Raw genomic sequence first — 26,004 nt, forward strand, 5'->3', positions numbered from 1 at the left:
TTTCTTGCTGTAGATTTACAGATAATGGATTAATTTAAAATATATTACTAATTCAGTTCATATATAAAAACAAAGGTTTATCAAAAAGGTTACCAGTTTAGCCAGGTGTATGGCATTAGGGAATGCTAGGGTAGGAGACTGAGGTGCCCACGTTCTGCCGTAATGTATTCAGATCCAGTTAAAACCACAACCACACCAGTGTGCAGTGAAACTAACCAGCACTTCCTGAGGGCCCCTACTTTGCTACCTCAGGGATAAAAACCATTGTGAAAGAAGTTATTTACAACATAGGTCCATACTTAGAATAAAAGTGAGAAATACAGGGGCAAATGCTAGATGTCCATGTTTCTTATATATGAACTCAGGGACGTTTAGGAGATAAAAATATTTACCACCAAAAAACACAGTTGGGTCAGCGATTGAAAAAATTTTTTCTATAGTATTATTTAAAGAACTGTGAAAATCATCCAATATTTAAAGCTACCGAGCTTTAACTTAAGCTATTATTTCTAGGTTTTTAGATTCTTCAGATTCATGGTTAGGACTCCATTTATTTTCCATAGTCATGGCTATCTACAGTCCAGCTTTCTTATCACTTTCCTAGTTATGCTTCGCAATGTAGTCTTTTAAACTGCTTAGAATTCCCAGTATTCTACTACTCTTCCTGCCTCTTCATGTTCTTGTATTCCTTTACCACCTATATAAATCAAATCCTTCTTTCAAGACTCGCTTCAAATATCTCCTTCAGAAGGGCTTTGATGAGCACTAAACCTATCTTTGATATCTCTGTTGCTATGATCAGTTTACCTCTGTCTTCTAGAGAAGAGAGATTACAAGTTCTCTGAAGGCAGATACTATAGTCTTTTACCTCTATAATCCTTCATTCACTGCATGAATGGATAACTGAGTTAATTAACAAGAATGAACTATATTTCAGGTGTTTGTTCATGCCATAGAAAACTGAATGTTTTGCAGGTTTTAGGAATGTACAGCAAATTAATTCTCACCATTAGGGAGAAGAGTAGATTTATTCAAGACTACCAGCAATCTGAGTCCATGCTGAATTTTATTCTGAGGCTCAAACTAATATTAGTGTTTACTGCTAATAAAGTACAAAGTTTATTTAATGAACCTTACCTGAAGATACCATAATTAACACTGATCATTTCCACACATTACCAAGTGTTTTGGACATAGTCCACAGATAATTATAAGCCTGACAGGTTCTCCTCACATTTCCATAGTGTAACTTTTATGTATACTGATCAAATTTGGACAAACTGTAGCAGCTAAATAATGAAACTGCATCTGAGAGAGTGGAAGAATTTTAAGTTTAGCTTGCATTTAATCCAGATTAGCAGTTACACTGTTTTTTTATTTTTTTGGTCTATGTGCCAGATCAAAAAAACCCAATTAAGAATTTAGGAAGCCCACTTACTTAGAGTAACAGTAATACTGTACAGTATTCTGCCATGCTTTATTAGAAAATTGGAACCTGGATTTGATGTGAATGCTGAGGTCACAGAACCTTTGTTTTACCAGAAATAAATAGCACTGAATGATACATAGCATCTTAGACTCTTAAGAGAAATTTAAGAGATTATGCTAAGAATTCTGTTTGCTATAAGCAATTAGGATATTTTCAGAAGTGAGTATAAAGATTGTATTTCTAAATGTGGTTTTATCCTCTTAGAATGTACCTGAACTTCCGGACACTACAGAGCATTCTAGAACTGACCTGTCCCGTGATTTAGCAGCACTGCATGAGATTTGTGTGGCCCATTCAGATGAACTGCGAACGCTCAGCAATGAACGTGGTGCGCAGCAGGTAGGTTTTTGCCAGCCTTCATTAACAGTGATGTTTGATTAGCACTTAAGCAGAATGTCAGCATGAGACTCTGAGAGGTAACTAGCTGAATTATGGTCAACATTGTTATTTTATCAGTTATATTTTTAAGAATCTGAATCCTCCTCCCTGAAGATCTCGGCAGAGAAATAATGGACCCAGACTAAAATTATGTATGTTTGACACTGCACACTGAAAAAACGGTGGTGTTACACACTTCAGTGATGTGTGAAAATGGCAACTGAATTATGAAGTCAGTAGTGATGTGGCTTATCTGACGTATGCAGCACATGGCCAAGTGACTTGCAAACTCCAGATTCAGAGATTCTGGAGTGTGGCCTTGAAAACTGTCATTTCTGATAAGCTTCTCCTGAATACTGTCACTGTACTGGCTAACCATGTGGCAAGGGCCTTGTAGAAGAGATGAAAATTAAAGCATTGTGTTTATGGATTCTGAGTTTTCTTCAACCAGAGATTCTAAAACCCTCAAGTTTAAGCTTCCAATCAATCACTTTAGCAGCTTAGGCAGAGTATGTGCCACTGGCCTACTTACATGTCCACGGTATATGTAATGCCTTCCAGCTACACTGGGACTGAGTTTATGATTTGCCTTAAATTAAAAATAAAATTCTTATTGGAGAATTTGGCCTAATTAATTTTAGGCCCAGTGTAGTCCTATTTCTTCCATGATACTTGATAGTGTTCACGGGGCTGCAAGCTGATTGCTCTTCCGTGATCTTACGGGGCTATAAGTAGATACGAAAATGGCAAATAAATGAAATTCTATTTAGTGTACAAAAACTGTATCTTGACCAAAAATGCTGAGTCAAAATGCTGAGTCAAGGACTGAATAGAAATGTTCACAATTTTATGCTTTGAGTACAATGGTTAGTATTATCTTATGAATTGATGTGGCTTTTTACAAAATCCAGGGTTCCTGAAGTTTCTGACCAAACTTTCATTCATTTAATTTTCATAACTTTCTCCTTGTTTAGCATGTACTGAAAAAGCTTCTGGCTATAACAGAACTGCTTCAACAAAAACAAAACCAGTATACAAAAACTAACGATGTCAGGTAGCAGCCTTCGCCCAGGTGTCCTGCTTGGATTCAGCATGCCCAACACGGTAATTCATATCAGTATAATGTCTCCTTTGCTCTTGCCAAAAAATAGCACACCTTTCCACATTCCAGTGATGTGTGAGCTATGCAAACAAAATCCAAGATTCTGCTGGTGAGTAAATGTGCCAGCAGCTTTGTAAGCTATCTGTGCAGGAAATTTGCACTTTTTCCACATATGGAATCAATCTTTACCAACTTCTGACTGAGCCTTGGTGTACAGATCACCTTTCACACAACAAAATGCTATGACTGACTAAACCTTGAACTTGGAAAGTATATTTTCAATACATCCAATTGCCAAAGTTTTGCTGTCTTGGAAAAAGAACTATGGAATCAACTGACAAGAAAAAGGATTCTGTTGACAATTGAGTATAACTGGATTGCTGACTGTAACTTCCTCCTGATAAGGAATACGACCGTTTGACTGTTCAATGACTATTTGTATTACAGTTTCCAGAGTCTGCCACTATAATAGGAACAATCTTTGCTGTATACTTTTTAAAAATACTGTGCTATTTCTCTTGCTGGAACTCTTGAAAGAAAATATATAGAATGGATCTATTGCTCATCAGCTTTATTTTTTAAACATACCACTTATTTTGTTGGAATTGTCAAAGACTGTATTTAGATCTCATGATGCTTTCGTTAAATGTTTACAACAGTAAATAGTATGAATTCAATAAATATTATTGGTCGTTGTACTGATCAATGCATGTTACCCATTCTATAGATTACCAATTTATTTTATGGGTCTAAAAATATCTGGAATGCTTTTGTTGAAAGTACTCATTTCCAAATTGATTTTTTTACACAGCTATCCATCTTTGAACTTCTGACTACTTGTTCTATCTGCTGCATATTTAGTTTGTATAGTTTTATTTGCTTCTGTATATGTATTTTTGTGAGGTATTCACAAGGGTTTAAGTTAAAATAAAGCCAAGGGATATCTTGAATAATTGATTACTTCTGTCTAAATACAGCTAAGCCTTCAATTTCATTATTTTCCTCCTCCTCGGGGGGGGGGGGGGGGGGGGGGCGCAGTTCAAATTTAGTGCCAAGAGAGAGAAGGCATACAAAAAAATACATGGCAGAAAAGCATTTTGTATAGTAAAAAAAAAAAATTTTTTTTCTAAAGGCCTAGATTCCAAGAGCAACACTTCAGTTAATACAGGAAAAAAAACAATCAAGGATTTAGAAGATTGATGCATAGGAGACTGTTACTTCTGTGGAGACAGGTGAACAGTGTTGTTCAACAGCCAAACACCCAATCTGCTCTCCTCCTTGGTGTCAATTCCCATTACTTTTCCCTCACTTCTGTTTTACAGCTGGACTACTATGGCAGTAGCCCATTTGGGTTACAGGATAAAGGATAGAGTGGAAGGGATATGGACCAGTGACATCTCCAAAAAACATTTCAACACTATCCAAAGAGGTCCAAATTCTAGTGCTAGGCAACTTAATCCTCCCCCACTAATCACCCCTCAGTCTTCAGCCACACTGACCTATCATCCACCATTCCCCAGGCTGAAATTTTTATATTTTAATGCCATTTTTATCTCTTAAGCTGGAATAGGAAATGTGTCATTTGCCTTTGTACTCCTTGCAGTAACATGAAATAAAACCTCAAACTTTTTTTAATGGGGCTGGTTAGGAGACTTTTCAGAAATAAATGTGGATCTTGCTCTGATACCAAATCTTAGGGACTTAAAAGAGAAACAAGATAAATTATGAACACTCTGCAATGCTGTCTAGAGGCTAGCAGCATTGCTACTTAACTTGGACTGCACTGGAAGATTGTCAACTTTGGCTTCTTCCAGTCCACGTTTGTAAAATCATACTTCATGAATTGCATTCCTCATTCCACAGTGAGAAGGAATTAAATCAAAAACTTCAAACCTGAAACGTAAAGAATTATTAGAATATACATATAGTACATACTGCCCTCATACTGAGATAGAATTAAAGTGGTACTAACATTCTAATGCTAAGTGCAGCCTGGGATGCAATGACACTGAGAACAGCTGTGTATCCATCAAACAGATTTACAGGGCTACTGAGTTTCTCAGAATTCCTGCAACCCATTTTTCTAGAATACATTAGACATTCATAATTTGGTTCCAACTTAGAAACCGAATAAGATCACAATTAAATATCTGAACAAATGCTATTAATATGCAACACTTATTGAACACTTAGTATATGCAAGCACTAGTCCCATTAATCCAGGGGAAAGTAGGCATTATTTTCCTTATTTGCACCTTGGGAAATTGGCAGAGAGCTTTAGAACTTGACCAGAGTCACAAAGTGAAATAGACCGCCAAGATCCATACCCAAGTGTTTTAGTACCATAGTCCGCAGTTACATTTTACATCAACTCACTTCAATTTGAATTAAATTTCTTGAACATATTTGGTAAGTTAACTGTAACACCGATTTATATGGATTCACCTGAGTAATGTGTTTTGAACTGAATATACAATTTGCGACTATCTGCCGACCTATAGTAACTTAATCTTTTTATCTAGAGCACTATTCAAGACTGCGTGTTTATTTGATTTCTTCTTTAGAATTTATTTGGTATTGTGTTCACGTAACTAATTGAGGACAAATACTAATTATGATTACCCTGGGTAACTAGCTTTCACAGTTTCACTTGAAGCACTTAACAGTTAAAGTGCATTTGGTAGTTCAGTAGTTACATACAATAAAGCTAAGTATATCACGATGACATTTGAGAAGGCATTTACGAAGGTTTCTAGAGGGCAAAAAACTAGCATGTTTAAAACTGATGACTCAGTTTTATTGTTTTGTGGCTTTTCCTAAAAAAAAAAAAAAAGGCTTGCTGCTTTTGTTTAAAATATACACAAATTTCTACTACTGTAGAAAGACTGATTTGATACTAGTCATGATGGGGGAAGACTAAACCAGGTGCTATTCTGGCTCCTTTCAGATGTTTTATTTCACATAAAGCTATCCTGAAAGGAAAAAAAACCGGAAAATTTAAATAAATCGAAAACTTTAATATATTTGATGCTTTCACGTTATTTCATTTTTCAATAAAGTTAAATGCCAGATCTGCTTCACCCTTCTGTTGATTAGTTAGCATTGGAAAGTCAATTTCAAATGGTTAGAGAGAATCTACCAGGTCATCGTCAGTCCATTCTTCCTAAGAAGGAAAAAAAAACGTAGTAAGAATAACAATATACTGAAGCATAACAGCACTGTTTACCTCACCTTTCCGGAAAATTTTCTTTTACTCTGATTACAGGAAGGTAATAAACCAGGAAAATCTGTAATAGTTCAATCTTAACAGTAATATGGCTTGGTCTCACAAGACTACACCAATTGACAGGAGTAAAGGTTACAATTGTGACCTTACTTTATATCTGACATGTAAGGTACAATATTTTTGAAAAGGATAACAGGAATCCTTGGAGAGTCAAAAACAGAGCAGAAATTTAGCATGTTATAACCGTAGGGAGGATTCTTCATCAATTAACTATCATACCACTTCAGTACAGGGTAAGACAAGACATAATAACAAGACAATATACATAAAAGAAAAATGCAAAAAACAAAAATGAAGGCTTCAAAGCCCACACCTCTGTAATGCTTGCATTCTGGAAAAATTAAATCTTAACAGTATAGTCAGACCATTCTACAAGAAGAATAAATTAAAATTTACCTTTGGAGAACATACCTCTTCATGTTTGGGTTTCTTTGAGACATAATCATCATCTTCATAGCCTTTCCTCTTCTTCCTGTAATTGAGCAGCCATCAATAAGTAATCTAAAACTGGCAACAGAAACTATAAAATAAGGTGCAGTAGATGGAAAGAGATGAATTATGGAGAGGAAGACGTTCTCTTTCAAATTAATCTTTACGTTCAATGCAATTCTAACTAAAATCCTAATAAAATTTCTCACGGAACCTGTCAAGTATAACTGATGTGCAAGACTGCAAAAAGAGCAAAAAGAATCTGAAAGTAATAAAGTATGGGGCCCTGTCCCTTGTCAGTTATCATCAAAACACTATGATATAAAAGATAAAGTAATTTAAAGTGTGTTATTATCAAGAATTAATTGCATCAATGATCAGGGCAGATAGGCAAAAAACAATGATGTATATATAGGAATTTAATCTACAATGAATGTGTAACAGGAAAATTATGAATTTTTAAAAAATGGGTAGGTAACAGATTTTATTTGAAAAAAGTATTATGAGATGTGTACCTCACAATTCACAAATAATTTTAAATGTTTTAATTGCTGAACACAAAGCAAAATAAAGATTAAAGGGTAAGAAAAGGTATTCAAATGTAGAAGCATAAAACAGAACACAAATCTGGATACCATAAAGGTGAAAGATACCATAAAGGTGAAAGAAACAAGAAAATAGCTGTAGGATATATAGGAAAAGACAAGTATATAAAATAAATAAAGAACTACAAATCAGGACAGTAACACCAAAAACTGCACAAAGGTTGTAAGCAGGCAATACAGAAGAAGAAATACAAATGCCTGTTAAACTGGAAACATCAATGCCTCATAGTAATGGGAAATACAAATTAAAATACAATAATAATGTGATAACTGTTTTCTCACCCAGACTGGCAGGAGTTACAGACTGATACCATAAAAGTTTTACAATTAGTATGAAAGCATTAATAAAGAGAAAAAAACAACTTACTTCATACATACATACACACATGCAGAGAAAAGACTGGCAACTGTAAACCAACTAGGTATTACCTCTGAGGTCACAGCTGGATTTGGGTTTTGGTCAAAGAGAACTTTGGTTTACCTTTACTGACTTTAGTAATGACAATATAGTTAATTGTTTGTGTAACAAAAAAGAAAGATCAAGGAATTTTAAAGACTGAGAAAACAAATTATTTTGTCCTAAAGTAGTGCCTGTCCACATGGTCCATGGACCAGCCATGAACCATTTTCAGTTTGCAATAAGGTAAAATACAGAAACAGACTGTGTTTAGAAAATTTTAGAGCAATTCCATCGATTTTCTGACTACTGAAATCTAATAAAATTTCAGCTTATATTTTGTCTATTTCATTCTAGTAATTTGTTATTTATTGCATTTTATCCTGGATTAAAAAAAAAAAAAAGTCCTTTTTAGACCGTCTGAAAAGCCCCTCCCAAGTACTCACAGAGATGCAGTATTTCCTTGACATAGTACAAAAAGCACATAGAAACTTAGATGGAATAAGAGGTACTCCGGCAATTAGGAATTTTGGATTATGGTCCATTCAGTTACCTAGCTAGAAGGGTAGATTACCAGTTCAATGGTCTGATCCAGAGGGTGATAAATTTCTTTATATGGTCAAATCGTAAATATTTTACACCTCATAGGCCATACAGTCTGTTTGTGTCACAACTACCTAACTCCCGCTGCAGCGTGAAAAGAGCCACAGAGAGCATGCAAACTAACTGGTATGTCTCTGTTTCAGCACAAGTTCTGTCTTTCTAAAACAAACAAACATACAAAAAAAAATAAAGTAGTTCACATTTGGCCTGTGGGCCAGAGTTTGCCAACCTTTGGTCTAAGCACATTTCAAAATCAATGTGAAGAGAATATAATCAGTGCTGCAATACTCTGATTTATTCAAGTCGACATTTCTTTACTTCTATCACTCTCATTTCTATGAATTACCACTGAAACCCACGAGTGAGATCTACCAATTTTAAGTTCTATGCTAAGCCATGCTTTGCAACGATAGCTAGTATATAATAAAGTAGTCCCACATTTTGCATGTTTCATAAATCCTTGTATATTCTCCTACTGCGACTGTGTAGTTGGGACTTTGAGCCATGTGTACCTGGATCTGAAGGCCATGGAACAACACTGTTCTGGTTTCTCAGACATTATGCAGTACAGTATACTCACCAATTACAGAGATCAGAAACATCTCAGATGCATCTTAAATGTAAGATGGCAGTGCTAACTCCCACTAAATATTAACAAATACGGTAGAACTTTTGAATCAGAATGTATTCCACAGAAAAGAGAAAACAATAGTTTTCCCATTCTTATTACCTGCCCAGACCCCCAACTTGTTTAAACTCCTAAAAGATAAGAAGGTTTGAGTGGATCCTTCAATTTGCAAAGCATAAAGAACCCGAATTCTGTGATTTCCACATTCAGCCTACAAAGCAGTAAGAGACATTATAGGTGTTCCTTATAGCTGCCAAGAAAATATCTAACAACACATTTTCCTACTTGTTCTGTCTTCAATTTAAAGTTTATCCCTGAAAGAAAACAGGCCAACTTTCCCTGCTCTAGTGAACAGAAGTAAATCTGAAACAGTATACTTGTTCTTTCAGACAACAGACCTGTAAAGAACCCAGACATTAAAAGGGCAAGAAGAGGTTCAGAGATTCCCTAAAAAGACTCTAGAGGTCCCATAAGGAGTAATGGGACAGGGCCCGCAAGCCAAAGAACACATCAGTCATACGAGGAGAACTGTATATGAAAGCTAAACTGTTACCTCATGTTTAATCCTGTTAGAAACGTCCACTCAGTTAAAAACAATCCAGCTTAATGGGTAAGTCATTTTTCCCCACAAAAGCAAACATTTACCAATTAAGTGATTTAAGGACGAGCTAGTCTCAGTAACAATTATATCCATCCTTGAATAACACTCCCATCTACTTACGTAATTACGTTAAGAGCAAGCTCAGCAGAGTGACATCTCTCCAACTTCTGTTTCAGAACAGCAACTTCTTCAGATCTGGGTGGCTCATATTTTTTTACCAAGTTTCTCATACCTATGTGGAGATAAAAAAGATTTATCCTAGTTATCCTAGACAATACAAAGTCCTGTTCCCATAAGGGAGCTGAATATATACCCATCTTATTATGGGAACAATAAACAAAACTCTTGAAATGTGATTATTACCAGGATTTGCAGTGTTCCGCATTAAAACCCAATGAATACCATACCTCAAGTAATTATAGCTCTGTTGCTTAGCCCATATCATATACAGCATAAAAAGAAGCATGTTCTATAATCTAGTCAGTATTTTTTCCAAATCCCACCATGTTCACTTTTTCAGGTGTAAGGCTTTAAAAATCCATGATTTAGTGAACATGCTTTGTTCTCTGCCAACTGTATTTATAACATTCTATACTAGAGATGGTGGCCCAAAGACTGTACTTCTTATTTACAAAGGAAACCATTATTACACGACATGTAATAAAGGGAGATGCTTAGTAAAAATGTGTCAATGATCCTTTGCTTCAACAAAATGCAGAACCTACACAATAAAGCATTACCAAGAAAACAAAAATATTCTCTTTAGGCTAAAAGTAAACTACTGTGTCAGTGACTTTACAATTGCAAACATGTCCTCTACCCTGGTCTGTTTATGTTATTCAACTACAATAAACCAAAGAATATAAATCTCAAGAATTTTTAGGGGAATGGTGAGAGATCCAGGCCTTATTATTAGCCAGCCACATGTGCCAAATAGGTGGGGCTTGCTGGCTTGTAAAGCAGTGTTTTCAACTGAATTAATACTTGTGGCTTAATATCTTCATTTCAAAAAATGATGAATAAGGTACCTTAATATGTTAAAGCTCTGAGTGTTTAGTCAGGAGCTTTTCTTACTTCATGTTACAACAAGTGGAATAAAATAAAGGAACTGAGAAGAAATCAAAAAACTGCTAGCTGTACAATGAGCACAGTGGGTTATCTTTAAGGCTCCTTTTACCTACTAAATTCCATGATCCTGACTACGGTCTCTGGCCAAATCACAGTTAGCTTTGGAAGTGCTCCCTCTAGTGGTTGAACTGAAGACCTACACTTTTATAATTCCTAAATCACAAATCCATCACTGGCAACTGAAGGAAGCCCTCAAAATCATTTCACAAGCAGAGAATCAAGAAATGATATTTACATGCCCTGAAGCATCTTACCTTCTGAAACATAAAACATATAAAAAGTACCCTCATTTACTACCCTTATCCAAGATCATGATTTTTAATCTATTTTATTGGTTTACCCAGTATTTCAACTACATACTTAGTTAACAAGGACAAGTAGCACAAAAAGTTTGGGGGACAAACACAATTGACTTTTAATCCTAAAACTTAGTAGCCATGAGCCTTCAGTGACACACAGGCAAGAATGAAGAAAGGAGAGGGGTGGGTAATCTCGAACTCAACCATTAAGACAGGGTTTCTCAACACTGGCACTGCTGACAGTTTGGGCTGAAAAATTCTTTGTTGTGAGGGGCTATATTTGTTTTCTGAGTCAGCTATTAAAAATTACTCTAAATTCAGTAAGGCTTGAAACAACAGAAATGGATTCTCTTCTCTCAGTTCTGGAGCCCCGAAATAAATCAGTTTCACTGGGCCAATATCAAAACGTCAGCAGAGCCCCATTCCCTCTGGAAGTTCTAGGGGAAAATCCATTCCTTCCCCGTTCCAGCCTCTGGTGGCTGCCAGCATCCCCTGGCTTGTGGCCATATCACTCCAATTTTCAAGGTTTGCATCTTCAAATCTTCCCCTGTGCTCTGTCTTCACATTGCCTTCTCTGTGTCAAACCTCCCTCTGCCTTTCTTTAATAAAGACTCCTGTGATGCGTTTATGCCCTACCTGGATATCCAGGATACAGTCCCCATCTCAAGATCTTCAACTTTAACATATCTGCAAAGACTTTCTAAGGTAACGTTCACAGTTTCCAGGGATTGGGACGTGGGTATCTTTGGGGAGCCATTTTTCAGCCTATCAAGGGGCTACACTGAATTATAAGATGTTTAGGAGCATTCTTACTAGATGCCGGTAGTAGCCAGCCCCCACCTGCCCCCGCCAAGTTCTAATAGCCAAAGTGTCCCAGACATTGCAAAATCACACCCGGTGGAGAACCGCGGCTTTTGTAATATCAGCATGACTAGCAAATAACGTGTATTAACTAATTATAGCTGATTACAAAAAACCCTCCACATTTAAGTATTATCTTTAATTTGGTTCCCTTTAGATCTTTTCCTGTGCCTGTCATATATCTGTGTACACTTCAAAAGGACTCTGTTTTAAATCTTAACTCTTTCTGAATCTCCTGTTTTCATTTTCCTAGTAAGTTCTCTATGTGTACAAACTACTTCCTTTCATGAGCGCTCTACTTGTCCTCCACCAACGAATGTATCCTTCATGCCTCCATGATCCATTAATTCAATGAAAGTAAATCTAAACAACAATCTATATATCTCAAGTTAAATTTCAAGATGATATTTAGAAAGTAGCTTTGTAATAGAAGAACATTTTATAAAGTATCCTGTTTTACTTACTTTTCATTATATCTAGTAACTGTGACAAGCAAGTTCTGTTCTCTTTCAGCATCAGACTTTCTGACAAATAACTGGTAAAGAAAGGAAAAAAGTTTTAATCTACTGAACACATATAGCATCTTTGAGAAATATGACATCATAAATTAGTTTCCCCCACGTTCATTTCATCAAGGGCAATTTTAAAATTAATTTATTTTAAAAGTATCAAATAACAATACTTTGAACGCCACAAAACTAAATATAACTATTACAGTCTTAAGGATTTAATACAACTTAGTTTAAAAGATGTTTAATGTTCAAATTAATTTGCCAGAGGGAAAATGGTTATGAATTAACATTTAAAGTTTTGATTATTACTACTGTTAAGTGTTTAACATAAACTCTATGAATCTTTGTTTTACAATCTGAGCAATTTGAGCAATTGAACAGTTTGAGCAAGCTGAGTCACAGGCACAGACAAGTCATGATCTTGTAACTTGCCCAAAGTCATATAAAGCTAGGAAGTAGCAGAGCTGGAACACAGTACTAGTAAGGATTCTCTCTCCCCTTATTATCAAGTTAAACTACAGGCGCTCCTCTTGGGACTAATAGGTATTCAAACCAGTTAAGAATATCCTCATGCTTTGCAAATCTATTAAATCGTATTTACATAGAGTCCAAATTAAAAGTGTTACTACTTTTCCATAAATGGGTATAAAGCCTAATTATCTGTTTTTCTCAGAACCAATGATAGCAGCATAAAAATAATTTCTATACTTAAATATTTTGGCTCCTCTGAAGTGTATATATAATAGATAAAAGCCAAGTGAACAGACTGTGAAGGCATAAGTAATCTTTCAAACACAAGTGCAAAAAAATTATTAATTTCTCTGAAAAACGGCAAAATGAATAAATGGTGAAGTACAGTTACAACAACAGACGATTTTTTAGGCAATTCTGTTGCTATCTTTTAAACTTTCCAGATTATTTAAATGATACGTAAGTTTTGATAACTAAGTTTGATGTTACAACTTCATCATCTATGATGGGAATTAATTTTAGATATAAAAATCAATAACTCCCTTAACAATTAATACATTTCTGGTTATCAGTAATTCAAAATAACTATTAGTCTTTTCCTTTCCTTTTTCTCCCTAGAACCCCTCACACTTTTGGCATCATCTTTTGTCTCTTTTTATTCTTTCTTTCTTTTCCACTTCCTAACATTAAGAGTGATACATTTGGTTCTAAGAGTTAGCTGACCAGATTCTACTTCTACAAGCCTTTAAGTTAGCAACTCCATCTCCATCCTGAATTAGAATTTTAATATTTTGATTAAAAAAAAATCCATAAGCAAGCAGGAATATTTAAGAAGTCAAACTAGGAGATGAAAAATAAATCTCGAAATCCAGTAAAAAAGAAGACAACTCAGAACTAACAAAAGAACATCCTATGAGTATTAACCTAAACGATCATCCAGAATATAACAGCACAAGGGCTTTCCCTTTCTGAAACCAGCAATAAATGTAAAGGTAATTCCAATGTGTCCGCAAAGTTTGCAAAGTATATCAGAGGTTAAGAATGATTTACAAATACTTCCTCAAAGGAAAAAAAAAAGCCCAACTCTTTATAGTCCCTGGGAAATTCAACAGTGTATTTAATTTGCCATGAGCCCAAGTTACCACAATTTCAGTTTCGGCTATCTGAAATTATAACTACACTTCCAAGATGACATAAACTTCATCCCTCTCCATTTACATAAGAAGAATCTCACCACTGGGGAATTTGCATATACGCTGCATCAGATCTGATGCTTCAACAGATTAATCAAACATTTGGCTATCTGAATTGTGGGAAAGAGGCTTTCTTCTCTTAGAGAATGGAACCTGCACCCCTAAACTCCATAGATCTCAACAATCTGCTGGCTATCTTTCCTAACTGGAACAAGGATTGAGACCTTTGTTCATTCTGACAGTACAGTGCATGGCACAGAGAAGGCACTTGATAAGTTCTGCTTAGTGAAATAAATGGAGGTACAGATCACTTTGGGATTAAATGTATATATTTATGTACATTTGGTGAGCTGTGTCTGTGGAGAAGAGGCATACCATAAGTTAAACATAAGCCCACAATCCCTAATCTTGCATTTGTTTTGAAATTCATAAATTGTTCATGTTTTGGAAAAGGAACCTAGGGAAAGTACCATGAAATGTGCAACAGTCCAGTGATATCTGGGGAAGTAGCCTGTGACCAGTTACATTCATATTTCTGTAAGGAAACATATAAACACTCCGATTAAGCTGAATAAAGACTAAATCACATCTGTTCATGTTTGCTAAGCACCATTATCACGGATTTTGAAATTATGGATGAGGGGATTACAAACATGGAGAAAGTTTAAGTTCAGAAAATTTTATCATCTTTCTCTAGGAATAAGATCAGGCAGAACTTCAAAGGTCATAGAGAAATTATTATAAAAATTTACAAAATCTAATTTGCTACTAGCCTGTGCTTGAGTTACGAATCAAGGATTTGTATGAAAATAATGTTTAATCTGTGCACAAGATAATGCACCAAAGAATCAAGTAAACTTAATTCCGGTAAAGGGCTTATCGCAAAGCCTGGTTTCTCACTGTGCATTTATGCATCAGCTATAGGTGTCTACAGCTTGAATGCAATTCATGTGGACACTCCCTAAAGCATTATTCATTCAGTAGATCTTTACTGAATTCCACATGCCACATGTGCTCCACAGCAGGAGAATGATAAACCACGCAGACATATTTGCTGTGCGCATGTTGCTTACCAGTTCACAAAACTTCTACATTCACTCTCTACAGACAACTCTATCAGTCTTCCGAGGATCACCTGATTTACTTCTACTTTAGTCATAAAATGGATCCTCTCAGCTCAAAGACACTCAATTTTAAAAGATTTCTTTAAAAGCTGACGGGGCACCGGGGTGGCTCAGTCAGTTAAGCGTCTGCCTTCGGCTCAGGTCATGATCTCAGGGTCCTGGGATCGAGCTCTGCATTGGGCTCCCTGCTCAGCGGGCAGTCTGCTTCTCCCTCCCTCTCCCCCTTTCCCCCTACTCCTGCACTCTTGCTCTCTCTTTCTCAAATAAATAAAATCTTAAAAAAAATATATAAAAGGTCATTTCATTTCTTCTCTCAGTCGCCCTCACCAACCCCCTTCCAACCACAGTACGTATAAAGGACTATAGTCACAAATGAATCTCACTTAAAAACTCAGTCTCTGTTGAATCACAGATCTGTACCTCTGAGACAAATAATACATCATGTGTTTAAAAAAAAAAAAAAGATAGCAGGAGGGGAAGAATGAAGGGGGGAAATCAGAGGGGGAGATGAACCATGAGAGATGATGGACTCTGAAAAACAAACAGGGTTCTAGAGGGGAGGGGGGTGGGTGGATGGGTTAGACTGTGGTGGGTATTAAAGAGGGCACGTTGTGCATGGAGCACTGGGTGTTATATGCAAACAATGAATCATGGAACACTACAGCAAAAACTAATGATGTAATGTATGGTGATTAACATAATAATAATTAAAAAAAAAACCCAAAAAAACAAAAAACTCAGTCTCCAGGAAGGGATAAACGGAGTCTGATCAAAGTTAAAACACAGATTAATACCTTTCCATAGTAATTCCTGCTCGAGATGCACTAGATAAAATGGCAGTCAGGGCAATTTGGGAAGGTGTGTATAAAAGGTAAGCATCCGTCAATGCAATTCTATTAAGAAAGTCATCAGCTGTTTTCCTCAACATCTCTGGATTCTCCATCATGGGATAGCGAGTCTAGAAAGAAAGTTTGCAAATGTTATCACTTCTGAGAGTTAATGCAGTAATAACAGTTTAAAAATATCTATATTAACAAGAAAATGCTTAACACAGGATTCTTAAAAATAACACCCCAGGGGTGCCTGGGTGTCTCTCTTGGTTAAGCACCACCTCCTCTAGATTTGAAATTCCTGCTACTTAAAGTTTACTTTTGGGAAGAAGTAAATGGAAATGGATCTTGGTTTGATTACAGAATTATTTTTAGAATATGCCCAAGAAATATGGATGAGCCCATATTCCTTGAAAACTCTTCTTATACTAAACTCTAGATCCTAAACCCTCAGATCTATTTCAGATATCCACATTCATGTCCCAAGGCACTAAGAAATCTCTTCTATACTCTAAACAAAATACTCTGAGTCAACTGTACAGTCACACCCATGTCTTATTATCCTGAAATACCTGACCTCCGATATGACAAATTGAGACATTCCACTCTGACCAAGGTACTCCTTTCCCCCAGTATATTTGCTCAATTACTTCACAGCTGCTCCCCGATTTCCTCCTCAGAACCTTTGGTCCCTTATCCCCTTATCCCTCTACTTGCTCCTACTCACCAATGTCCGCTGATCCTCATTTCCCTCCAGAATTCCCTGCCCCCATATGCTGACAACATATTTCAGACAAAACTTTAACAATGGCTGAAATCAAGCAATCTTCTGCTTTGTAACTATATCCACGTTTCTGGGTGCTGCAACAGAAAACAATACCACCAAGAGATCTGGTACTATTACTATAAATTCAAGTTCACTGACCTCAGGAGGGCTCTCAACAATGCCTAGCTATGATAATATTCCTTAGAAAATTTGTTCTCCCATTTTTTAGTGACCACGTTCAACATTTTCCACCTGTCTCAATGTCTCTGATAATTTTCAGAAACTCCATCGCTCTTTGTAAATGATCCCTGCTTTTAACAAAGAAAGACACTCCATTTCCTGTCAGCACCAATCCCTAGGCGTAATACTGTCCTCAACCCAGGCTTTCCTCTTTCCCTCTGTTCAAAGAGCTATTTATTCTCTCAAGGCCAATTCTTCTACTTTGCTTTGAATCCCATGCCAGTCCCTTCCACCTTACTCCAAAGAGAAACTTGTGCTACTAATTTTTCACTTCTTCCTTTAAGCTTTCTCTCATTACTAGCGCTCCACATCAGTTTCTTCCACAAAGCAAAACACAAAAACCATCTCTCTCATCTATTTCTAGGAGATCCCCCATCTTCTCAATCATCTTTTTCCACTTCAAAATCAAGCTGTTTAATCCAGGTTATAAATACTTGTTTTCTCACCTTCTCACCTGTATTCCCCAACGGGCTCCAATCCGCTTTCTTCCTCCACACTCACTAGAGACTAATTTCACAAAAATCACAACTGACCCTTCTGGCACTAAATCTTGCAAACATTATCCTTTTGCTTTTACTTTGCCTGAATTCTGAACAGCATTAGAGAGTGACCTGTACTCATCTTCTAAAATTATTCTACTTCACTTCACCAGAAAGTCCTATCTCTCTGGATATTCTTCAGTCTCCTTAATAGCTTCTTATACTTCTCTAACTACCCTTTATTTATTGAAAATAATTTATTTTTCAGAGTGAGTGAGCCTGAGAGCAGGGGCGGGGCAGAGGTGGAGGGAGAGGGAGAGAACCTCGAGCAGACTCCATTCTCGCAGAGCAACGTGCAGCTCAATCTCACGACCCTGAGATCATGACCTGATGCGAAACCAAGAGGTGGACACTTAACCGACTGAGCCACCCAAGCACCCTTCTCTAACTACCTTTTAAATGGTCCTTTCGGCCAATCCACTTTAAATTTTCCAGGAGCAACAATACTCAAATCTATACCTATAGCTTCGCCATCTTCACGCACCTCCACACACACTTGATGTCTTGCAGGAATTGGAAATTCATTATGTCCCAAACCAGATTCAACAAACCCCACCCCTCCACCATCAACAAATCTGTGCTATGCCTGTGTTTCCTCTATCAGGGAGTGAACCACCATTACCTATATGCTTAGGCCATAAACCTGGGGGTTCCTCCTCTGTTCTGCATCTCTATATGAAATCAATCCTCAAGCTCTAGTGATTCTGACTAGTATCTCATAAGTCCAGGAAGCTCTCTCTGTACTCACAGCCACTGTAAGTCAAACCAACCACCATCTTTTGCCTGGACTACTCTTAACAGCATCTTACTGGTATCCTTTCATCCATTTTAATCTATTCTGCATATTATGCCTGACACATACGTATGTGCAATGAACAGCCGACGCAGACTGATGCAAGAGCTTGCCAACAGGATTTTTTTTTTTAAACTGCAAACCAAACTATGCCACTGCCCAGACTTAAGCCTTCCACTGGTTTCCCACTGCTCTATTCAAAATCCTTAATATCACCTCCACAGTCTAGATTCCACCTTCCACTCTGGCAGCACTCCGCGGCAGTCCTCCCCCTCTATCTCTAAGCTCTATTTAGGTTCTTTAGTGCACCATGGTTTCTTGAATTTGGACCTTTGACCAAAGAAGTCTCTCTGATTGGAATGTTCTTCTACTACCTAATTCCTACTCTTGCTCTGAATTTCACTCTAAATGACCCTTTCTCACAACTGTCTTAACTTCCTCTCAATCTGCCACCCTGTTCTAAAGTATTCTAATATCTTTCCTTCTGTAACACTTAGCACACTGGATATATGATTACTTTTCCCATTAGACTGTAAGACCTATGAGAGTTGAGGCTGTTCTTGTCTTAATCCTCAAGCACAATGTTTTGGTATAGGATACGTACCCAAGTTTTGCCACTCAATCGAGACGAATGAACCAGTTTTTGACTTCCATTTTGACTTCACTCACACTATCCAAGTCCCCTTTCAGGGCCCAAACAAAACAACTTAAGTTGCTTTTGTCAAGGCTTATTTCCTTATATTTTTGATGCCTCATATTGATTCAAGTTCACAATGCACTAAAAAATAGAAATCACTTAGCAATCTTCTAGTTAAAAACAAGAATTTATGTGGTTCTTTAAATCAAATCCATGACAGTATACTAACTTCAGAGTTAGAAGAGTTAACTTAAATTTTCAAAAGCATTACTCTAAACTGACAATGGTCCTCATTACAGTTCTTGGACAAGTATTTGTAGATCTACTAAATGAGAAGCTCTGGAACTGCAGCCCCACAATCTGAGCTAACAAACCTTCCAGGTGGCACTGCAGTTTGAGAACTATAGCACTACTAGAGGTCCAAGCTAAACTCAGGTTTTAGATGAGCTTATGTTGTAACAGTTAGAATGATAACAAGTTATAATAAAATTTTGATTTTTTTCTGGTTAAAGAACTATAGCAAAAGTGTAAATCCTACTAGTTTATTTTTTATATCAAAAAGATTACCTTTAAATCAATGAGAAAGCCCTCAAACGGTCTATAAGGATTGTGGACAATAAGGTGGAAATTAAGTTGCTGTATAAGAAGTAGTTCATATTCCAAAATCTGTTCAAGTGCCTTTTCTTGTCCAAGAGGACTCTCCCGCAGATTTCCAACGAACTGTGGACTAGATACATTGAATTCATCTACTTTGCAGGCCAAAAATGCGCAAGTGAGCCTAGAGGAAAAAAATAAAGGGACGGGAATGGGATCTGTACATACTTTAAGAAATAACTGAATATTTTATTGCTAAAAATAAGTTCTAAAAATGCCTAATATTATAAGTGACTATGCTAGACTTTGCAGAAAATTTATTTAAAAAAAAAGAGTTTTCTGTTCAAACTTTTTACCCATTAGAAAACTATAATTAGGATGAACTGTATAATCTTTTTTTTTTTTTTTAAAGAAATTATTTATTTATCTGACAGAGAGAGACACAGCGAGAGAGGGAACACAAGCAGGGGGAGCGGGAGAGGGAGAAGCAGGCTTCCCGCGGAGCAGGGAGCCCGATTCGGGGCTCGATTCGGGGCTCGATCCCAGGACCCTGGGATCATGACCTGAGCCGAAGGCAGGCGCTTAATGACTGAGCCACCCAGGTGCCCCTGAACTGTATAATCTTGCCACAGCATTCAACCATTATTGACTTAATGGTAGTTTCATATAGTTCAACATAAATATCTAGAAAAATAACTGAAGAATAAGAGTACTTTGAGAATTATGAAATGTAGATGGAAGAACACAACAGTATACACAGATATACCTGGGAAGAAAGGATGGGAAGAAAGGTAGGTTAAAGAACACTGTGGAAGGCCATCAGTGAAGTCTCTGGAGGCATTTCAATAGAGATTATTACCTCAGTAACCTATGAAACTCTCATGCCTACTACTATAAATTTCAGAGTGAGAATCTAGAAATAAAGTTACCACAAAAATCAAGATTGGAAGTAACAAGGGCCTGACCTAGACTGGTAGAAAAGAAAATGAAAAAGAGAGAAAATAAACAGGCACAATGTGATTGACAGCAGGCTCTTTAATGAGTCTCATACTAGCTTCATCTTTATTTTTAATGGACCTTTGTTCATTTGAAATGAATCTGGAGCTACCAGACTTATAAACCGACTGAACAGAAGGAGAGGAGGTACCACAAATGATTGTCGGAGCAACAAAGAGAGGACATGTGCCACTAACAGAAAGACATATTAGGGAAGTTAGTTTGAGAAAAACAGAATTTGAATATGGTTAAGTTGAAATTCAGATGCCATCAGTATTACAGGGAGGGAATAGATCTATAAGGAGTATAAGGACAGTATAAGTTCATAACAGAATGCAACTCTAGATTACCCTTTATTAGGAGGTCATTTTTATCCACACAAATAAAGGTTTTCTTAAATGAAAATCAATATATTAGAATTATACTCACATTATTATCCGGGGGTGATATTCCATTACTGAGTTATTAAGATAAAAACGCTTGAAATACATACAAGCTGTACCCTAAGATTAAAAATACATTATCAGAATCTATTCACACACATTAAATTTTGTTAAATACATATATATATATATATTTTAGATTTTATTTATTTATTTAATTGACAGAGAGAGAGAGAGAGAGAGAGAGAGACAGCGAGAGAGGGAACACAAGCAGGGGTAGTGGGAGAGGGAGAAGCAGGCTTCCCACTGAGCAGGGAGCCCGATGTGGGGCTCGATCCCAGGACCCTGGGATCATGACCCGAGCCGAAGGCAGTCGCTTAACCAACTGAGCCACCCAGGCACCCCTAAAAATATTTTTTTTAAACTTACTTATGCAAAGGTTTCTTTTAAAAAAGTTACCCATACAAAATACCAAAACTTCTTAATTCTTCTTTAATCAAATAAATTGTGATGAATTACTATGGAAATGTCACAGCCAAAAGACCCTTTGTTGTCCTTCCTCGCCCACCCTCGTTACCCTTCCTATGGTCACTGACTTAATTTTAAAAAGTTTATGTGTGCTTATTTTAGACTTCAGAGTAACAAACACCAACTAGATTAGAAAAAATCAAGGAGAAACATACAGATATTCACAGCTGAACCAGTCAATCTTGTGAAAACACTGACAGAATTAACACAGTTGGGGCAATAAGCCTTCTCTCTAAATCCACTTTGGATCTGTGTGATAGAACCATGATCATGTTGCCAAACTAAACAGCAGATCTGACTGTATCCCATGAGCCAGACTCTGCCAAGCACCAAGCTATCATCTTTTTTTTAATCCTTACAACAGCTTGGTGAAGTACTGCTATCACCACTTTACAGAGAAGGAAACTATCAGTGAGGTTAACTGTCTTATTTGGGGTCACACATATAAGAAGGAACAGGGATGGATTCAACTAAGACCTGCCTGTACTTTTAACCACCACGTCATCAGGCTAGAATCAACGAAATAGACGTTTATCTATTTTAGGATAGAAAGATGTTTCCTTTTAAGTATTTTTAAAAAGTTTAGCTTTGTCATTTTATGTGAAACAAAACAAAAACACTTCATCAGTTATAAATAAGAAATTCCACAAAGAAGTTCATGCAAGAATTCAGTTTCTTCATCTGAAAAAAACTGTATTATAGTTCTTTTATCAGAAAAACACAGAACCAAATCTGGAGACAGAAACTAATTAAGTCCATCTAAAATTCTTCCTAAATCTTTCATCTCTCAGATGAAGGTCAGGTAAACAAACAAACAAAAAAACCCACTATGAGTATTTTTGAACTTGGTATTTTCAATATACTTCAATTTTTTTCAGCTTTAAAAATGGAGATTATTTCCTAGGGAGTTATTCTCTATTGTGTCATAAGTTATTCACTCTGTATAACTTTAAAAGTTAAGACAGACTTTCACTTAAGACAGACTTTCATAATTAATCTTCACAGCAAACCTGTGAGATAATTACGAAAAAATGTTTTATAATCCTCTTTTATCTTTCAGCTTTTCAACCTCAGTTTATGTTCAACAAACAAGAATACATACTAAAGCAACAATGTCAAGGACAGTGCATGTAAGTCCTTACAGCCACAAAATTCAAACTACCGGTTTGTCCTCACCATTGCCACACCACAGAAAACACACCCACAGAAATGAAGTCCTCAGAACCATACATCTGAAACAACCACAAGACAATTTTTTACCCAAAGATAAATCTCCAGCTTCTCCTAATCAAGGTTTAAAAACTTCCTATGGCAGGAGTTTTAGCTGGGGTGTCTGATTACAATTGATGAATGAAGGACTTATTTCAAACGTGTCTGTCAGACTTGACAAGGCACTAGTATATGTTCTCCTCCCAGTTCTATTGCTCATTAGTTGAGAACCCAGAGAGAAAGTAATCTTTTCTTTCTCTATAAAATGAGGATGTCATGACCTGTCTAGCAGATCTCAAAATTCTTTTGACAATGAAATGAGAATGAAAACACTTTGTAAGAAATGATACAGGAATTCCTAAGTTAAGGAATTTATCAAAAAATATAAAACTTGACAAAAACTTGAGTACATAAATTTCCCTAAAGTGGATAGAGAACTGAGTTACACGTTTAAAAGAGCTGTGATTTTAGAAGTCAGCTAAAGGACATTATACTTTATCACTATCATAACTTACCACAACAGACCTTGGCATTGCTGGCTTAAACACCGAACAGAATTCTAATAACCTCTTCTCATAGTATTTGCAAAGCATCATTTCTTCATGAGGCTCAAGAAAGACTGGGTCATTTGGAAGAACCTTTAGATCAAAAGTTACAACAAAAGTTCAATGAAATGAATAATCTTAAAATACTTTTCTCTGTCCAGATTAAGTTTAGTTTGTATCTCCAACCAAAGGGAAATATATCATACGTCATTTTTCTCTTTATAGAGCTGCTATTACACAAAATAGTTTTAGTGAAATATTTGATAAACTAAAACTATACCATCATTTCACAATTTCTCAGAATGTCAGCTGGACATGTGCTTCATTAGGGTAAAAAGAATCATGACAGAGGGTGTGCATATGCTCACAAGTTTGATGTCAATTATAAATCAAAAAGAAAGATACACACTGTCATTGTTTGGAAAGCTTTCAACATCCCTTTCTCAGTCATTAAGTCACACAGGTTGAGGTAAAAATCACAAGTGTCTTAAGGATGATTATGACCCTTAAAATATTCCCTCCTATTTGTCTTTATAAACTCTCCACAGAATACACTAGATGGTTAATAATACAACAGTTCTACAACAGGTACCTACTAAGCAGTGTTATTGGATTAATTATGACTACCAAAAAAAGGTATGCTGAAATCCTAACCCCCAGTACCTCAGAATGTGACCTTATCTGGAAATAGAGTCTCTACAAATGTAATTAGTTAAGATTAGGTCATACTGGAGTACAGTGGGTTTCCAATCCAATATGACTGGTATCCTTATAACAAGAACATGGGAAGATACAAACACAGAGAGAACACTATGTAAAGATGGAGGCAGAAGCGAAGGAACACCTAGGGTTACCAGAAGCTGAAAGAGGAAAAGATTCTCCCCTAAAAACTGCAGAGAGCATACTCTGACAACAACTTTATCCCAGACTTCCGGCCTCCAGAATTGTGAAACAGTAAATTTCTGTTGTTTTAAACCACCCAGCTTGTGCTAATTTTTTTTATGTCAGCCCAAGGAAACTAATACTAATACAAACTAATTTTATAGAGACAGCACGGCATTATGATTTAGAACAGAAATGAGTTCAAAATCCTGGCTCTGCCACTTACCAGCAATGCAGTCCTGAAAAGTTATTCAACCACTCATCAGTTTCCTCAGCTGTAAAGCAAGGATAATAACAGCATCTACCTCATGGCATAGTTGTGAGGATCAAATGGGCTACCACTTACTAAATGCTCAGAATAATGCCTGGTACCCAGCACAATCCGTGCTACTTTGTGCGGCACAAAAATGAGGCAGTATGAAACAGACGTTGAGTTAAATGTAAAAAGTAAAGTCGCTCAGTACCAATAGGTCTGAAACATGGAATACTTGCTAGAGGAAAGCTTGTACTAGAATGGGTGGTGGAACTTGTGAAAGAAGAGTAAACCGGTGGGAGCTATAACAGAAAGAACTTGGCTGGCAGGATCAAAGTCTAAACAAACCAATTGGTTTGTACTGATGGTCTCCTGTTTCCCTGCCTCCACCCTGCCCCCTCCGATCCATTCACCATCAGGTCTTCTGAGGTCTCTTTCTAAAACAGAAGCTGAAAGGCTAATTTCCCATTTAAAATCTTTCAAACGTTCCCCATCTCCTCATTATAAGCTCAAACTCCTTACTTCCGCTTACAAGTTCCTGGCCTATACCTTCTCCGGCCTTTCAAGCACCTGTATTGAGCTTCTGCCACACGATCCGGAGCATTCCACGGAGCCGCTCTGCAACCCTAAAACTTGTGACCTATTTGCACCTGTGGCTCTGTCGGCCTGGAACGTCCTTTCCCCATCTTCTCTCAATCAACTACTGGGAAAAGCCTTCCCCGACATATCCCATATCCTCTTGACTAATAAAAAGCTCTGGTCCCGCACTACGGTAGCATCCCACAAAGTCTTTTTTTCGCCATGTTACTGATTACTCCTCTGCCACTCGACTACGTTAACGGCGTTGTCGGTCTCCGTACCCACTACACCTGGCAAAGTACTCGACTGTTTATTAAATAAAACGCCCCGCGCTCCGCAGAGGCACGGGCAGCGGAGATGAAGGCGTGCGGAAGCTCCAGGGAAGGCAGGACAGACAAGGGGGATGGGCAGCAGCTGCTCAAGAGTTTGGAGGCCGGGACGGGGAATCGGCCGCCAGGCTCACCTTCCCGTTGGCCACCGCTTTGCATTTGAATTTGCGGTTGGCGTCGGCCCGCAGTCGTGCCAGCTGCTCCTCACTGGCGAAAGTCCAGTGCCGCTTCTGGCTACTGTTGTGGTACATGGCGAAATCCCAAAGCAGGCCCTGGGAGTCTGGAGAAAAAGACCCCAAACGCCACAACACCGTGAAGGGAAAAAAAAGCACCTAAAGCACAAACGCCAGCCCACGAAAACCGAGAGCGTCCGTTCGGCCGGCGCGGGAGCGTTGACGTTAACATCACGTGATATTTCCATCCGCGGTCGCGTTTCCGGAGCGGACTAAGAGGAGAACATCCCTTGGGTCCGTCCCGCCGGCGCCCGACACGCAAGTGGGCGGAGCTAGGGCCTAGCTTCACAGAAAGGAGGAGCGTATGCGTAGGCTCCGCCCCTTCCCGACAACATTTAAAGGAGAAGCGCCAGGCAGGGTGGTCCAAAAGGGACGGAAGGTGAGGTTCGTGGAAGCAGACAGGGGCAATTTACATGGAGTAACCTGAAGTGGGCAAAGGACCTGGGAAGTTGTCAACTTTTAAGTAGACTGTTCAGAATACGCCTCACTGAAAAGGTGACATTTGAGCAAAGGCTTGAAAGAGTTGCGGGAGTAGGCCTATCAGTCATGTGGGGGGTGATTT

At 37.5% G+C, this 26,004-nt stretch overlaps 2 protein-coding genes across 4 annotated transcripts in view; one reads left to right on the plus strand and one right to left on the minus strand.

Moving 5' to 3' along the window:
• Positions 1-3,983, plus strand: part of RASA1 (RAS p21 protein activator 1) — a 107,456-nt gene extending 103,473 nt beyond the window's left edge. The window contains 2 exon segments of the mRNA XM_021701843.2: positions 1,694-1,828; positions 2,842-3,983. Coding sequence (XP_021557518.1) covers positions 1,694-1,828; positions 2,842-2,925 — 219 coding nt within the window. The 3' untranslated portion in view covers positions 2,926-3,983.
• A 250-nt stretch (positions 3,984-4,233) lies between these two features.
• CCNH (cyclin H) lies at positions 4,234-25,675 on the minus strand. Of its 3 annotated transcripts, none has more exons than XM_044916744.1 (9): positions 25,344-25,591; positions 23,137-23,259; positions 20,931-21,004; positions 19,479-19,689; positions 15,901-16,064; positions 12,271-12,341; positions 9,639-9,750; positions 6,652-6,727; positions 4,234-4,661 (listed from the first exon to the last, which is right to left on the minus strand). In XM_044916744.1, exons 1-9 carry the CDS (start codon positions 25,458-25,460, stop codon positions 4,626-4,628), a joined length of 984 nt encoding a protein of 327 aa, XP_044772679.1. In that variant the 5' UTR covers positions 25,461-25,591; the 3' UTR covers positions 4,234-4,625. The 3 variants fall into 3 exon arrangements, with proteins under 3 accessions (XP_044772679.1, XP_021555169.1, XP_021555162.1); XM_021699494.2 differs by lacking the exon at positions 4,234-4,661 and adding an exon at positions 5,782-6,132 and having other exon boundaries at positions 6,667-6,727; XM_021699487.2 differs by lacking the exon at positions 4,234-4,661 and adding an exon at positions 5,979-6,132 and having other exon boundaries at positions 25,344-25,675.
• Positions 25,676-26,004: the final 329 nt, after the last annotated feature.

Source organism: Neomonachus schauinslandi, chromosome 7 (genome assembly GCF_002201575.2).
Source record: "Neomonachus schauinslandi chromosome 7, ASM220157v2, whole genome shotgun sequence".
In the NCBI taxonomy this organism is placed as follows: Eukaryota; Metazoa; Chordata; class Mammalia; order Carnivora; family Phocidae; genus Neomonachus; species Neomonachus schauinslandi.

What these genes read in the sequence shown, in the direction of transcription:
- CCNH (XM_021699487.2), bottom strand. Translation starts at nt 25,460, where the DNA reads ATGTACCACAACAGTAGCCAGAAGCGGCACTGGACTTTCGCCAGTGAG. An exon ending in CAATGCCAAGGTCTGTTGTG is followed by an intron (nt 21,005 to 23,136) that starts GTAAGTTATGAT and finishes TTTTAATCTTAG; the next exon opens with GGTACAGCTTGTATGTATTT. An exon ending in GCTTTCTCATTGATTTAAAG is followed by an intron (nt 16,065 to 19,478) that starts GTAATCTTTTTG and finishes CTTTCTTTCTAG; the next exon opens with ACTCGCTATCCCATGATGGA.